Source organism: Peromyscus eremicus, chromosome 2, assembly GCF_949786415.1.
Source record: "Peromyscus eremicus chromosome 2, PerEre_H2_v1, whole genome shotgun sequence".
Lineage (NCBI taxonomy): Eukaryota > Metazoa > Chordata > Mammalia > Rodentia > Cricetidae > Peromyscus > Peromyscus eremicus.
Genome location: NC_081417.1, coordinates 67,470,261 through 67,485,105, shown reverse-complemented (window position 1 = coordinate 67,485,105; position 14,845 = coordinate 67,470,261). Strand labels below are relative to the sequence as shown.

Genomic DNA, 14,845 nt, shown 5'->3' with positions numbered 1-14,845 from the left:
TGTGGCCCTCCATGTGGTAAACTTCCTGGAAAAATCCAGAAGAATTCTTAAAGAATGCTATTTATGATTACAAAATTGGAATTCATCAAATCTTTATTCCATACTTTGAATCCTGCTTTTCTTAATTTACAGCTGTTTTATAAATATCTTCTTATATTTTAAGTTTTAGTCATATATACATATTTTACTAGCTATATAAAGATTAACAATGCATCCTGGGGAATGGTAGCTCTTATCAAAATAAAATACCTTTAACCTTAATGCTCTGCAGCTTGATTGTTACTTTGGTATTAATTTTATTATAGCTTTTTCTTGTTATCAGATTTGCCCTTTTTAAAAATTACATTATTTTGAATTTTTTGGTGGCATTTTAAATATTTCTTGGGAGGGGACAGGTAGATTTACAGTCCTCTGGGTGCATTAATACAATCTAAGAAAGTTATCAAAAATAAAATAATTTAATCGTTCAGATTTACTAAATATTCATAGACTTAATATTTGTCCTGTAATTAGATTTTTAAAAGCCTCTTATGGACAGAGTTTATGGTGTTAAATAATTCTCTAAGACTTTTGATAAAAGAAAAAAAAGGTAGCACTCCCAACATTCAACTCTTCTTATTCCCTGTCCTACTGAAGCAAATTCACTCTACCCTTGATTGATTCTCTCTGTATTTTAGCTGTACTTAATTCCCACTTGTTTGCAGAATGAAGAATTTATTGAACCTAGCAAAAATAGATGGTAGGCACTCTTAGAAAGCTTGAAAACTTAGTAAATAATAGCACACAGTAGTTGTACAAGTTTGTGTGTTCTTGCCTTCTCTCATCTGAAATGTTATCTTCACCAGCAAAGACATTATGAAAACAAGCAGCTACAGTCCCTCCTACAAGAACGTAACTGAATTAAACCATTCAAGTTGATTTCTTAAGCCAGCAAAAGGAAGTCTCCAGTAATAACTCTGCAATATGTCTATACTATTTTAACCACTGACTCGACTCCCTTTGGGTAGAAACAACCACCTCACAGTAACTGAACTCCATTTGGGGTACACACTTGCCCTTTAAACCTAAACTATGTGTATAGGAAAGTCTAGGATGAGAGTAAGTTTTCAGACCCCCAAACCTAGATATCAAGAAACTTGGCAGTAGAAATATGGTAGGCTTCCAACTGCTACACACAAGTGTGGTTACTAAAGAAAGTCTGTAATGGTGTGAGAAACATAAAGACCTCCTAAGGTCAGAGAAATGGGGGCCTTGGTATCACTTGGAAAAGTGAAGATACAGCATAGAAGACTCTTCTTACAGACTTACGACCGTTAAATACAAGTCAACAATTACTAAACTCTAACTATGTTTTAGAATGGACCATAGGTGATTACAACCACTTGTTCTATGAGACTTGTTTTCCCAGTTCCAGGGATTCCAAGCTAAATTAGAGGAAAGCATTCAGCTGCTTAGGGAGACTATTTCCTCAGGGCACACTCTTTGCAAAGCACCCTTAATTCTGGGCTTGTATTTCTGCCTGATGCCTGCACCTTCCCTACCAACCTCTTTCCTTCTTTACATTTCCCATCATAAGATAAGGGCAAGCTGAATTTGACTCAATTCCAGCACTCAAGAGGCAGAGCCAGGTGGATCTCTGTGACTTCAAGGCCAGTGTGCTCTACATAATGAGTTCCAGACTGACTGGAGTTACACTGTAAGACCTTGCCTCAAAAACAAACAAATAAATAAATAAATGATAGATGAGATCTAACTAAAATAATTGGTCTTTTTTGTTTAATAAAAAATAACACGGAAGACACAATGGTAATCATGAGTGTGAGAACAAATAGACTTACTTTTACATTCATAAGGACAAGAGAGAAGACAACAAAAGTAAAATACACTAAGAAAAGCAAAATATTAGACGAAGAAACAATTAGTTCATTGTTGTGGGATATTTTGATCATATTCTGACACTCTTGAGACTGCCAATAAAGTTTACTTTGAATCAGAGGGCAGGGCTAGCTACTAGCTGACCAAAATCAGCCATTGAGGTTTTGGAGAACCGAGGACATATAGAGACACAGGAAGTAGTAGGGTAGGGTGTACAAAGATTCTCAGCCCTTTTGGATTGAGGAAGGAGAAAGAGAGAAGGTCACTGGCAGCTTCTCTGTCACGTCTCTAATCATTCAGGTTCTTTATCCCAATATCGGACTCCTGAGATTTTATTGATAAAGAATAACTAAACACTTCAGTTCATAAGAAAGCAATCCATAAGCCAGGCCCAGTGGCTTACAGGTTCCAGCTACTTGAGAGGTTTAGACAGTAAGATCACAAATTCAAAGCCAGGCTAAATAAGATCCTGTCTTTGCAAACAAAACAATAACAAAACAAAACAACAAAAACAATGCTTAAAAAAAAGGGCTAGGAATAGATATAACTCATCTAGGGATAGATGAAGCACAATGGTAGAGGATTTGCCTATCATGAGTAAGGCCCTATGCTCAATTCACAATACAGAAAGAAGAAAGAAATCCATCATGCTATGCTTTGTCTTTAATTACTTGTCAGTACCAGAACCTGTTTTGCAAGGCTGTGTGGGGCTTGCAATCAGAATATCTTTCCTCATTGAGGAACACAAGCAAATTGGCCCCTGGCTTGCAATTTTTTTCCAAATATAAAATTAGATAAAATAACTAAAACTACTTTAACTGTTTATTTTGGTAAAAATAATTACGTATAATTACTGTTGAAGGAAATCTATAATAGACCATCTTGATGTTTTATTTAAATCTGTTGCACACTGAATAACAAAATTAAAATGTCAGTTTCTCAATTGGAGAATACTCAAATCAACAGCCATGTGCTAAACAAAGAGACTCAATTAGAGCACATTACAGTTCAATTTAGAAATGAATAAATCAAGCAAAAAATATATATGCACACACATACAAATGAGAAGCCACAGTTGCTTCTCTTTTGTCTCTATATTCTGAGTAGGTCTGACTACATCCTCCATGTTCACTGCTCTCAAATATGTCCATTATTCCTAGATTCTAGTACGAAGGCTTTTCGTTTTTGCTTTTGTCACAGGATCTATTTGAATTTCAATGCATATTTAAGGATCTTATATTGTAGAAATGCAACAGGATGCCTGTACAAGGTGTCCTAGAACTATAAATACCCTATTATGTAACTAGTGAGGTCCATAACTCAGAAACCTAGATGGAACTATTATCCTGAAGCAAGTAATCAAAAATAAGGTGAACTTTAAGTTTGCCCTGTTGGTGAAATCAAGGAAACCCTGGAAAGGATCTAAAGTAGTCAACAACTACTTAACTAATAAGTAATAATAATAACTACTGTAATAAATAAATAAGTAAAATTTTAAAAAGCTATCCTTATAAGTCATGAAGAATAACAAACACAAATCATTCATTTCTCAGAGTGCTTACAAACAGATTCTGCTAAGAAACAAGAAGATTCCAGAATGCCTCAAAATAGAGAATGTTCCACAAGCTGATGTGGGTATCTTAGAGTTACTATAAGACTGGTAAAAAGGGGGAACATACTCTGGGTACATGTGATCTCCCCTCAAGTAATCAAAGCAAAGACACTCTCAACATCTGGCCTACACGGAACTGATGGAAGAAAAACATGTCTGGTTCTGTTCATCTTTGGTGACCATTCTTTGATGATGCCTGCCAGATGGATACAGGCCAATTTAAGAACATTAGGAAAATGTCTTTATAAGCCAGCCGAAATAGTTTCATGCTGTTCTCTATCCATTATCCTCCAGCTTCTAGCAAAGCTTAATTCAAATGTCCCAGCTTTGCATCAGCTGTTCCACTGGTATTAGGGACTCATATGTCCACACTTGGATCAGAGCCTTAAATAAGGAAAACGGTGGCAGTAGGTACTAAACTGAACCCTAGGAAAGTGTTGAAGAGTGAGTCTTAGAACAAGAAATCAGGAATGCCAGGTCTAGCAATAACTTTATACCTTGGAGATTCTTTGAGCACTGTAATCTTGCTGCTTGCTTGGGGGGTGGGGAGTGAAGGGGGCTGCTCATGAATTCTTAGTAATAGGCAGTGAGATATTCAGCTTCCTCATTTGCCCTTGCTGCTAGAAAATTAAGAGCTAACTAAGTATTGTGCTAAAACGCAAAGCCTTCCTCAGCTACAGTGTTTTATGTCTTGTTTCCTCCTTTTAGCCACTAACTAGTCCTTATGTTTCCCAGTCATTACTTCTGGTCTTATTTTATTTCAAGCTAAATCCCTCTTCTTTTTTTTTTTTTTTTGGTTTTTCAAGACAGGGTTTCTCTGTGTAGCTTTGCGCCTTTCCTGGAACTCACTTGGTAGTCCAGGCTGGCCTTGAACTCACAGAGATCCGCCTGGCTCTGCCTCCCGAGTTAAATCCCTCTTTTAAGAATAGCCAGAGTACAAGACAATCAAGTAAAATATCTCAGTACAATAAGAAAGTTACAAGAAGATAGTGCTCAAAAAAGATTTTACCTTTTAAGTGTGTGTATGTGTGTGTGTTTATGAATGTGTGTGTGTGTGTGTGTGTGTGTGTGTGTGTGTGTGTGTGTGTGTAGGTATCTACATGTGAGTACAGGCACCTGCAGAGGCCAGAAGAGGTAGTGAGTGAGATCCTCTGAAACTGGAGTTACAAGTGGTTGTGAGCCACTTGATGTGGGTTAGGAACCAAATTCTGGGCCTCTGGAAATGTAGCAAGCACTCTTAGCTGCTGAGCCATCTCTCCAACCTCATGAAGATAATGCTCATCTTGAAACCATGAATCCTAGCGGGGCTTAATTTGTATACTGGCTAAAAACAGTAAGCAAGAAAGTTGGGGTTACACCAAAATACACAGAATTCTCCATGAAAAACAGCTTAGACATAATCAAGTCCAAAAGCAGCCCTTCACTTATTTAAATATGTAATAATTGCCATTTGTTGAATATCTACTATGTTGGGTTCATGCAAGGTATGTTACAGACACTGCTGTGTACTGTCTTCACAATGACCATGTAAGTGAACATTTAACCTTTGCACAGTGTTCCCCAATGAAACACACCCATTAGAAGATAATTACAGACAAGAATGCCAGGTTTTATTTATCCATTCTTAGAAATAAAGATACTGCTAACTAACTTTCTGGGAACATGCCTTCAAAACTGGAAGGAAAACAAACCAGTTAGAGCAATTCAAATAGAAAATGAAACAGTCTAGAGATACACAGCACCAGTGTTTAATTCATGAAGCAGAATTGGGGTGGGGGGCGACATTTAATAGGACAGGGTTTAGAGAACTCCAAGAAAATTCCTGTAATATCAGCAACCATGACCTGAGACCAATGGTGTAACTCTAAACAGGAGACTTCCTGTCTTCTAGCTCAGTCAGGAACCAGGCAAATTCCTAAATAGACTGGATGTTTTTATTTAGTTCAGTATAACCAGAAGATCAAATTCTACACACATATGTTCTGTGTTAGGCAGGTCCTGCAACATAAGAACGAGGAACATGCCGATGAACTGACTGAGCAGGATCCAGATCTAAGCTGGGACTTCAGGACTGAATATTCCTCTTAAGATGGCTTTTCAGGGGCGGTGGTGGCGCACGCCTTTAATCCCAGCACTTGGGAGGCAGAGCCAGGCGGATCTCTGTGAGTTCGAGGCCAGCCTGGGCTACCAAGTGAGTTCCAGGAAAGGCGCAAAGCTACACAGAGAAACCTTGTCTCGAAAAACCAAAAAACCAAAAAAAAAAAAAAAAAAAAAAAAAAAAAGATGGCTTTTCAGACTACCAGAAGCCAAAGAAAAGAGTGCAGGATAAAAAGGAAGATAGTGGCAAAACATGTCTTTGCCTGGAGTCTGCTCTCTTCACTCCTTACTGAACAACTGCACTTACCTATCTTACCTCTACCTCCTCAAGTCAGAACTCATTTCCCTTTAATCCTTCTCCTTCCAGATTCCTTACAAAAGACACTTCCCAGGTGCCCAGGCACCTGGAGTCCTTGATTTCTACACTCTGCTTTTTACTACTAAGACCTACTGCCACTTACTTTCTTTTTTTTTTTGTTTTTGTTTTTGTTTTTTTTTGCCACTTACTTTCTTACCATGCACTTTCTATGCATTTGAGATACACCAGCCAACAAAAAGATACCTGCTTTCTTGAAGTTTGCTCTCTAGTAGGAAAGAGAAAGAAACATAGAGAATATATATGGTATTCACATAAGTAAACAAAACGTGGGAAGGAAGTGTTACAGAAAAGAAAAAGTAGAAGAGTATAACAATTTGTAAAATGGGTCAGAACAAGCTTCACTGAGAAAATGGGACATCTGAGCAACTTCAAGAGGTGAGGGAGGAGGCCATTCGGGTACCAGGGAACAGAATAATTCTGATTTGACTGAAATGTCCCAGAGCCCCTCTTCCACTCCATTTCCAGTATCATCAAACCAATTCCAAAGTCTCTCCAGGCAGCTGCCCTGTCCCACTTCCTCTGTGGTACAATTAAACATTCTTTTTCCACAGTAAAACTACTAGCCCAATTTTCACAATTCTACTACACATCTATCCCCAATATGTCAAATTTTTATTCCTTCACTTAAAATTCTTAAAAGTTTTATCATGATCCTTTTCCACAAGTGCCATTCTGATTGGGGAATCAGGAATGCTTCTCTTTCTATCTATCCTCTACATCCTACCACCCTGCAAGGCAGAGTTACAGCTCCACCACCTCTGCAAAGTAGTCTTTGTGGCTGCTACATCTGAGTCTGTGTCACTGTTCCTCAGCACTGTCATTTTTAAATGAAAGCCTGTCATCTAGGTTTTCTATTTTTCTATATTCCTCATCTTATTGATGATTACTAAATATTTGCTAAGAAAAAAAAATGTTTTCAAACTGGAACTCTGCCAGTGTAAAGCACTTTTATTAGCACTGATAAACTTCTAAACACAATGATTAAGAGTATTGGGGGGGGGGGGGTAATGGCTCAATTGGTATAGTGTTTGTTATGCAAGCAGGCAAGGTGAAGAAAGTTGAGCACAGCTGTACACATCTGTAATCCCAGCACTTGGTAGAGGGTTGGAGGAGGCAAAGACAGGAGGAGCCCTCCCTGAATCTTCCCTAGCCTGCCAGTCTAGCAGAAACATCGAACTCCAGGTTCTGTCAGAGACCCTGTCTCAAAAAGGTTGAAAGCAATATAGGAATACACCTGACATCTGCAGAAGCATGCACATGCACTCGCTCTCTCTCTCTCTCTCTCTCTCTCAAATAAAATTGGAAAAGAAAGGAGTTTATTTTTAATGTGCAGAGATGCAAAAAGCATCCATTTTTAATGATGGCTGATAGCTCTGTTTTGTTTTCCGTTTTGCTTTTCTCTAATCCAAAATTTCAGTTGTTTTCACTTCTATACTTAACTTTTAAAAGCAGGAGTTTAATATGGGCTATACAAATCAATACAAATAAAGTGATCAACTATGATTGGGCTAATGAGTGATACTTAAATTACCTAAAAAATATAACTTTAAGGAAAAATTACACACTGAGTCAATTGCAGTTGCAGAACCAAACTGCAATTAAGACAAGTTCAAACAGCAAGGCATGGTGGTACATGCCCGTAATCCTAGCACACAAGTAGCTAAGGCAGGAAGACGGCCTCAAGCCCCAGGAAAGCCTGGGACTACACAGTGGCCAGCATGGACTCTATAGCAAAACCAAGTTTCAAAACTATTTTTAAAAAAGGAGGGGGGGTGCTGAAGAGATGACTCAGTAGTTACAATAGCTCATTACAAAATCATGATGACCAGAGTTCAGATCCTAGCACAAATGTAGCAAGCTGGGCTCCCTACAAATGCTTGTAACCCCAGCTCTGAGGGACAGAGAAATGGGAGGATTACTGGCTTCCTGCCTAGTTGAGAAAATATGAGCCCCAGGTTCAGGGAGAGATTCTGCCTCAAAGGAATAGGCAGAGAATGATAAAGGACACAGGCACTTGTATACACGGGCACACAAATACACACACACACTGATACAAATAAATAGATAAATAAACAATAAATATATTTTTAAAGTAGAAAAATAAAAGGTCTGATTCATTTTCTCATGGAAAGGACTTCCTGCTGAAGTAACTCTAACAATATGACTTTGGTTTCCTTGTCTGCCAAATGAAAACCAGAAGCTTCTCACTTACACATCTTCATAGATACAAACTAAGTCCCAATCTAAGCAAACTCCTGTCAGCTCTATCTACCTAGATATAAGGAGTTAATGGTAACACACCATCATGTGCAGCTTAGTAGTTGGACTATTGTTAGTCTATAGCTGTTCTAACTGAAGTAGTCTTACTGCTATAAAACCCTCTATTATTGAAAGGCTAAACACAAAACCTCAGTATCTTTGGTTAATGTTAAAGAGTGCTGAAAAGGAGCTATGTCATCAAAATCCACAGGTATCTACTGGTTGCCTAGACCTGGAACAAATGGCGTCATTTTGTGGACCCAGGGATTTAGCTTAGGACAGAAGGTTTGCCCAGAATGCCCAAGGTCCCAGGTTTGATTTGCAGTACCACAGTCTTTTTTTAATTAATCAGTGTGTAAACAAGAAGCTGTTCCTTCTGTGTGCTACTAACTAGCATCTAGGGTTGGTCACTAGGTTAAATGAGACAAGATAAGTAAATGCTCATATTATAGTCTCCTAATGAATGTATATAATCTGTATAGCTAGGGATTGTTATTTGAGCTAGGAATTATTTTTGCATGTCTTGTTTTCAGGTTGCCAAATGGGGGGTGGGGGGGAGCTTTATAAAAGACCATACCAGATCAGTAAAATTGGGCCCATATAATCAGCTTTACTCCACTGGTGTTTAAAAAAAAATGGATGTAAGGAAAAACAAAAACAAAACCTGGTAAGTCAACCAATTACAAATTCACAATGAAGTAGTCACTAGACTGACCTACAGTGTCTGGACACAGTTAAAAAATGGATCTACTTCAGCAAAACACATTTTAATTTTTGTGGAAAGTGCTTGGATGTGTTCTTTAGAAAACTCAGTTCAGAAAGGCATTCAGTGCTAGAGATGTAGCTCCACTGGTCAAGCACTTGCTTAGCATGTTAAAAATAAACAAACAAAAACAACTCTGGGTTCAATCATCAATACTGCCAAAAACAAACAAAAAAATAGTAAATAAATAAATCTTCGATGTACAGGCTTGTTATCCACTCAGGGAAGTGGAAGCAGTATGATCAGAAGTTCAAGGTCAGTCTTAGGTGCCTAGCAAGTTTGAAGCCAGTTTGACTACATGAGACCCTTTCTCAAAAAATGGGTTTGGGGGTGGAGGGGAGCCTTCAATGTTGCCCTAAATACTGTAGTTAGGCTGGGTCAAACTGACTATAAATTTGAGAATACTCCAAAATTGCCTAGAGCAAGTTTTATGAAGAAAAGCAAAAACATCCCTGAGAAACATGCCAGCATCTGCCCTTAATTCCAGAAGCAGGAAGTAAGAATGCGTCCCAACCACATGATATTAAACCACAGTCCATCTGTTTAAAAAACATTGTTACGTAAGCCATGACAAGAAAGCACAGCAAAGGGCTCACAGTTTGCTGCAGTTTGCAGCCCCCCTTCCCCACATAGTTATATCTAATCCTTACTTAACACTTTACTTACACCTTACTTAACACCAAGACAAATCCAAAACTACTGTCAGCCCACTTCTCTCAACCAGTAAGTACTATACACTATACCAAGTCACTTAATGAGCAATTAAAAAAAAAAAAAACAGTGACTTTTCCCTGGGGGAATTTTTACCTTAAGCATCCTCTCTCCCTCCTGAAAAACTCACTTTTCTTAAATTCTGTTAATTCAGACCAACTTCACTTAGGGAAATCACCACTAATCCAATTCCTTCCTCATCTTCAAGTCCTTTACTTTTAAAGCACATGGCAGGACACAAGATTTGGCATTAGGAAATCAAAGTTCCTTTCTTTCTCAGTTTGGCACTGTGGAGCCCTGAGAAACGCAATTACTCTCGGGATCCTCCATGGTAAACTGAAATGATGACATACCTATGATCTTCACCACTGCAATCCCCAGAGTTATTCTCCTTTACTCCATCCACTTACATTACCATTCTGTCTCATTTCTAGTCATGTATTATAGAATTTTTAGAACTGAGGGAAAGATAATACATCCAAACACACAGTATAGACTAAGGAACCTAACTCTAAAGAATCATTCGACTTGATTCTTGTCCTGCAGCAATTGGGAACATAAAGAACTTAAAAAATCATCAAATCCTCCTCTGTGCTTAACTGAATTCTAGAGACTCTTCAAAACCATTTTTAGTTAGAAAGTATCCAGGATGCCTGGCAGTGGTGTCGCACGCATTTAATCCCAGCACTCTGGAGGCAGAGCCAGGCGGATCTCTGTGAGTTTGAGGCCAGCCTGGGCTACCAAGTGAGTTCCAGGAAAGGCGCAAAGCTACACAGAGAAACCCTGTCTCGAAAAACCAAAAAAAAAAAAAAAAAAAAAAAAAAAGAAAAGAAAGTATCCAGGAAGCCCTCTCCAGTCACTTCAGCCTATACTACTACTTCCCTGTCAAATACTAATATGTCTCTCCACAAAAAGTGATATTAAAACATTTAACAATGTTCACTACAAGGGCACTAGCCAATCAGAAAAGGTATTTAACCAATCAAAACACTTGCAGCCTAGCAGGCAGTGGTTATACACAAGTCCTACTCATTGCTAAAAAAACAGAAACTTCAAATTTAAATAACATAATTTTCTCATCTGATTTCTACAATTTCATGAATTATACAAAGTATCACAAAGTAAATAGCTGTTTTGTTTATCATACCATGCAATGATCTCCAATTATATATACTATATATAATTCTAAATTAATACAGAATAATTCTGTTTGACTGGGCAGTCTTACAGAATTTATTTAATCAACACACTTTTATGTAGAACAGAATATAAGACACAGTGCTAGGTTCTAAGGACGTAACGAAAAGGCATAATTCATACCCTGGATACTCAATACATACTCATACAGTTAGTTAACAATGCAGGATAGTAGCAATGGATAACACAAACTTTAATGCTATATAGTTCCAAGAGATGGAGTTCAAAGAGAACTAAATGAAGCCTGCACAGAATGTCAGTCTGAGAATTTCTGTCCTCAAATTCCCATAAAAGGGACAAAATGACGTATGCAGTGAAAAGGCTCATCAGGAACTGGTGGGAACTCAAGAGTCTGCAGTTCTGAGATGTTCTCTCTCTAGTTGAATGGCTCTAATCATAAGCCTCAAGTGCTGCTCTGGGTACTAACTACACAGAGGAAATCTTCAAACCTCAATGGACAGCCCAGGATAGTTTGGCATTGGTTCATAAAAAATCCTCCATGAAAGAAACACTACAAAAAAAACAATAGATTTAGGGGGTAACTGGCAGGACTAAGCTGTTAGGAATGTTTTCCAAGAAAGTCATGAAATGGCAGGCAACAAACGGCATTCTAACATGTGATGCAGATATAAACAGGAATACTGTGTACCAGGGACAAGGAACCAATTTCTCTAAAAAAATCTATATTGGAGAAAACAAGCTGGCAGTGAAATATAAATAATACTCAGACAGTAAAGAGCCACTTCCAGTTTTAAGAGAAGCTAAATTTTATATATATACATACACATACACACACACACACACACACACACACACACACACACACACACATATATATAAACATGGGAGCCTGCTTCTTCTGAATGTATAAAAGGATACAATGAAACATCAATCTAACTTATCTAGGCCATAGCTTCTTTTTAGGGGAGATGGGGGGGGCTCCAGACTAGGTCTCTATATTATGTAGCTCTGGCTGTCCTAGAACTCACTCTGTAGACCAGGCTATCCTTAGACTCACAGAGATCTGTCTCTCGCTCTCAAATGCTGAGATTAAAGGCATGTGCCACTATGCCGGGCTGGCCATAGCTTCTTAAACTGAGTCATAACTCCATATAAAGGTGCTGGGGGAGGGTCACAAAAACTCTGGCAACAGTAAAGGGCTTCTGAATACACAGCACCCAAAAACTAAGTCAAAATCAAATGAGTAATGAATCTGAGGTGTTTCAGGCAGTGCATGCTTGTGGTGAATCATGCAACTTCACTTCAGCTTTGGTTCTGAACACACACGTCCTGTTACGCAGTGGCAACAAACAGAGTCCAGACTATTATTTTATGAGTTCTAACTACACATACAAATTTTCTACTCTTTCAGAAACATAATGGTTAATACAGAAAAGATTTTCATTCCTCATGTCTATCAAAGTGGTGTATCCTTGATCGTACTGTGTTAGAATGTTGATTTTAAAAACTGTTTAAGTTTCATTTTAAAAAACATTGTTAAATGAATCTCATCTTGTGATTAAGACAGAATTTCCAACAATTTCTGAAATGGCCCTAAACATATGTAATTATGTGAAGTGGCATTGGATGATTTAATTCTTTATGTAAAAATAAACTCACCCACCTCATTACTACAAAAATTTGCTTTAATCTTTAATAAATGGTAAAACTGTGTATCAATGAATTGTTTTAGAATAATTTTATTTATGATCTATTATCAGTATGTTTGATTTATATACTAGGTTTCTACATCTATATACTTAAGGTCACATACAATTTCTTGGGAAAAGAAGGTGGCAAATGGGAAAAGTTTATGAAGTGCTAGTCTAGGCTTTGAGTAATAAAAGCATCTAGGCCAGTTTTGTATTACACAATTGCCTAAGTAGGAGATAAAGTCCTCCAGGGCATGGACCAACTTTCTCAGCATCCAAATCAATACTGCTAAGCACATGAATGTGTCCTGCTTTGTCCTAGGTAAAAAAGAATGAATTACTTTAGCCAAATAATGGTGTACAGTAATGGCAACTTATATTTGCTGCATAATTATAACAATTCTCCCACTTTGCCCACAGTTATGTTCCTTCCTAAGCCAATGTTAAAAACCCACTGTAACTTCTAACGCAGAACTATGTGAAAGGAACGTTCAAATAAATTAAGGAAGATACCTAAGTTGTAAGTATTAAATATCAACTGTTCTTTAAGTGGGCTATGCTACTTTGGTGTAGCAGGTGCACCGATTTTGAACTCAGAAAGGCCTAAGTACAAATTTTAACTTCTGCACTTAGTAAGAACTTAATCGCCTGCACCTTACTTTTCATGTCAATATACAGGACACTCACTGGTAGCCCTGAAGGTTCAGTTATGGGTGTCAGACAACTGTACTACGGTGTACCTTTTGTATATGCATTATAATCGACTCCTAATAAGTAGTAACTACTAAGTTTAATAATAGCTGACATCCACAGTCTATAAAGAGACTTTTTTTTGGCTTGTTTTGCTTTTTAAAAAATTTGTTATCCACTTTCAGCAACAGAAATGTATTTTCACTGCATTTTAGTTGCTAATGCTAAGCCTAGGTATTTTGCTTTCTCCTATTTTAACTCGGCAAATGACAAAAGTTTTTCACTCTTCCCTCCACGGGGTGACAACCAGTATCACGACGGGCTTTAATATTTCAGAAAACCACACAACATTCCCCCCTCAAAACCCAGCTACACAGAGGTCTGATTCTAAAACTACCTTCACTTAAGGAAACGACATACCAAAGCAACGATCCCTTGGAGAAAAATGAAGCATTCGGTCAATTCTACAGGATCAAGCCCATTAAAACGTTCCCAATCCCGAGGAGTGAACAAACGTTCAAGTTTGTACTAGCAAGACAATCCTCTGGTTACCGGACTCTTAACTCTTCCCAGACGCACGAAGGAAGAACATTCCGCGCATCTTCGCGCCTGCTTCTCACACAAAGCCCCCGGTTAAAGACGAGTCGCCCTTGGCGGGTGCTGACACTCACGGCAGCGCCACCCACCCGGGGTCTCGGCCTTCTGCACCCTTTATGATTCCCCTCGGGGAGTCCTCCACGCTCCGAGCCCCCGAGCGCCTCCACTCCAGTGCCCGCCCACGCCCCAGCATCCCCAGGCCCGGGCGCACTTGGGAAGGGACTCGGGGCCACGGTCCTCGGCCCGCCTCGCGCCCCGGAGGGCAGGCAGCCCCCAACCTCCGCAAGCTAGCCCGCCGCTGCTCCCGGGAGCCCAGGAGGGCCGGCCTCCCGGCGCTCGGCCACCCGCGTCCGACACCGCCCCCGCCCCGCCTCTCCTCCCCGCCCCGGCTCGCATGGCGCCTGCCGGGTCAGAAAAGCCCGGCCGGCCGGGCGCCGCCACCTGCGCCCCCGGCCCCGCGCCATGTTTGAGAAAGAGCAGAAGCGAGCCAGAGGCCGGGCCCGCCCGCGCGCCCCGCAGCCGCCCGCCCGCCGCTCACCCTCCGTCCCCGGTAGCAGCGTCGCCGCCGCCGCCGCTGCCACCAACACGAAGAGAAGCAGCCGGCGACGCGGAGCAGCAGCCGCCGCCGCCTCCATGGTCCCGCCGCCACCGTTTATGGCCCGGCCCGGCCCCGGCCACAGCTTCTCTTCAGCAAGCCTCGCCTCGCCTCGCCCCACCTCCCCGCCGCCGCCGCGGCCTCGCTCCGGCCCTTTGTAACTGCTCGAGGGACGCACGCCCATTGGCTGCCCGGCTCCCGCCGACCCCGCCTCCCCCGCCGCCCGAGAGCGCCCTAGAGGGACCCAGCCGGGAGCCCCGCCCGCGGGGCCTCTGGGTGGCCAATGAGCGGCCGCGGGCTTCTGCCTCTAACCACGCCCCCGCACTGCTGGGCCTCTGACCACGCCCCCGCACCGCTGGGCGCCCCTACTCCTGCCACAGCGGGGCGACTGGCGCTCTACCGGCGGGTGGGGGCAGGG

General features: G+C 40.5%; 1 protein-coding gene across 2 annotated transcripts in view; it reads right to left on the bottom strand.

The window, feature by feature from the left end:
* Positions 1 to 14,545, bottom strand: part of Tgfbr1 (transforming growth factor beta receptor 1) — a 63,100-nt gene extending 48,555 nt beyond the window's left edge. For both annotated transcript variants that reach the window (XM_059254321.1, XM_059254320.1), the window contains exon 1: positions 14,371 to 14,545. In XM_059254321.1, the coding sequence (XP_059110304.1) occupies positions 14,371 to 14,467 (97 nt within the window). In that variant the 5' untranslated portion in view covers positions 14,468 to 14,545. The remainder of the gene's footprint in view (positions 1 to 14,370) is intronic.
* Positions 14,546 to 14,845: the final 300 nt, after the last annotated feature.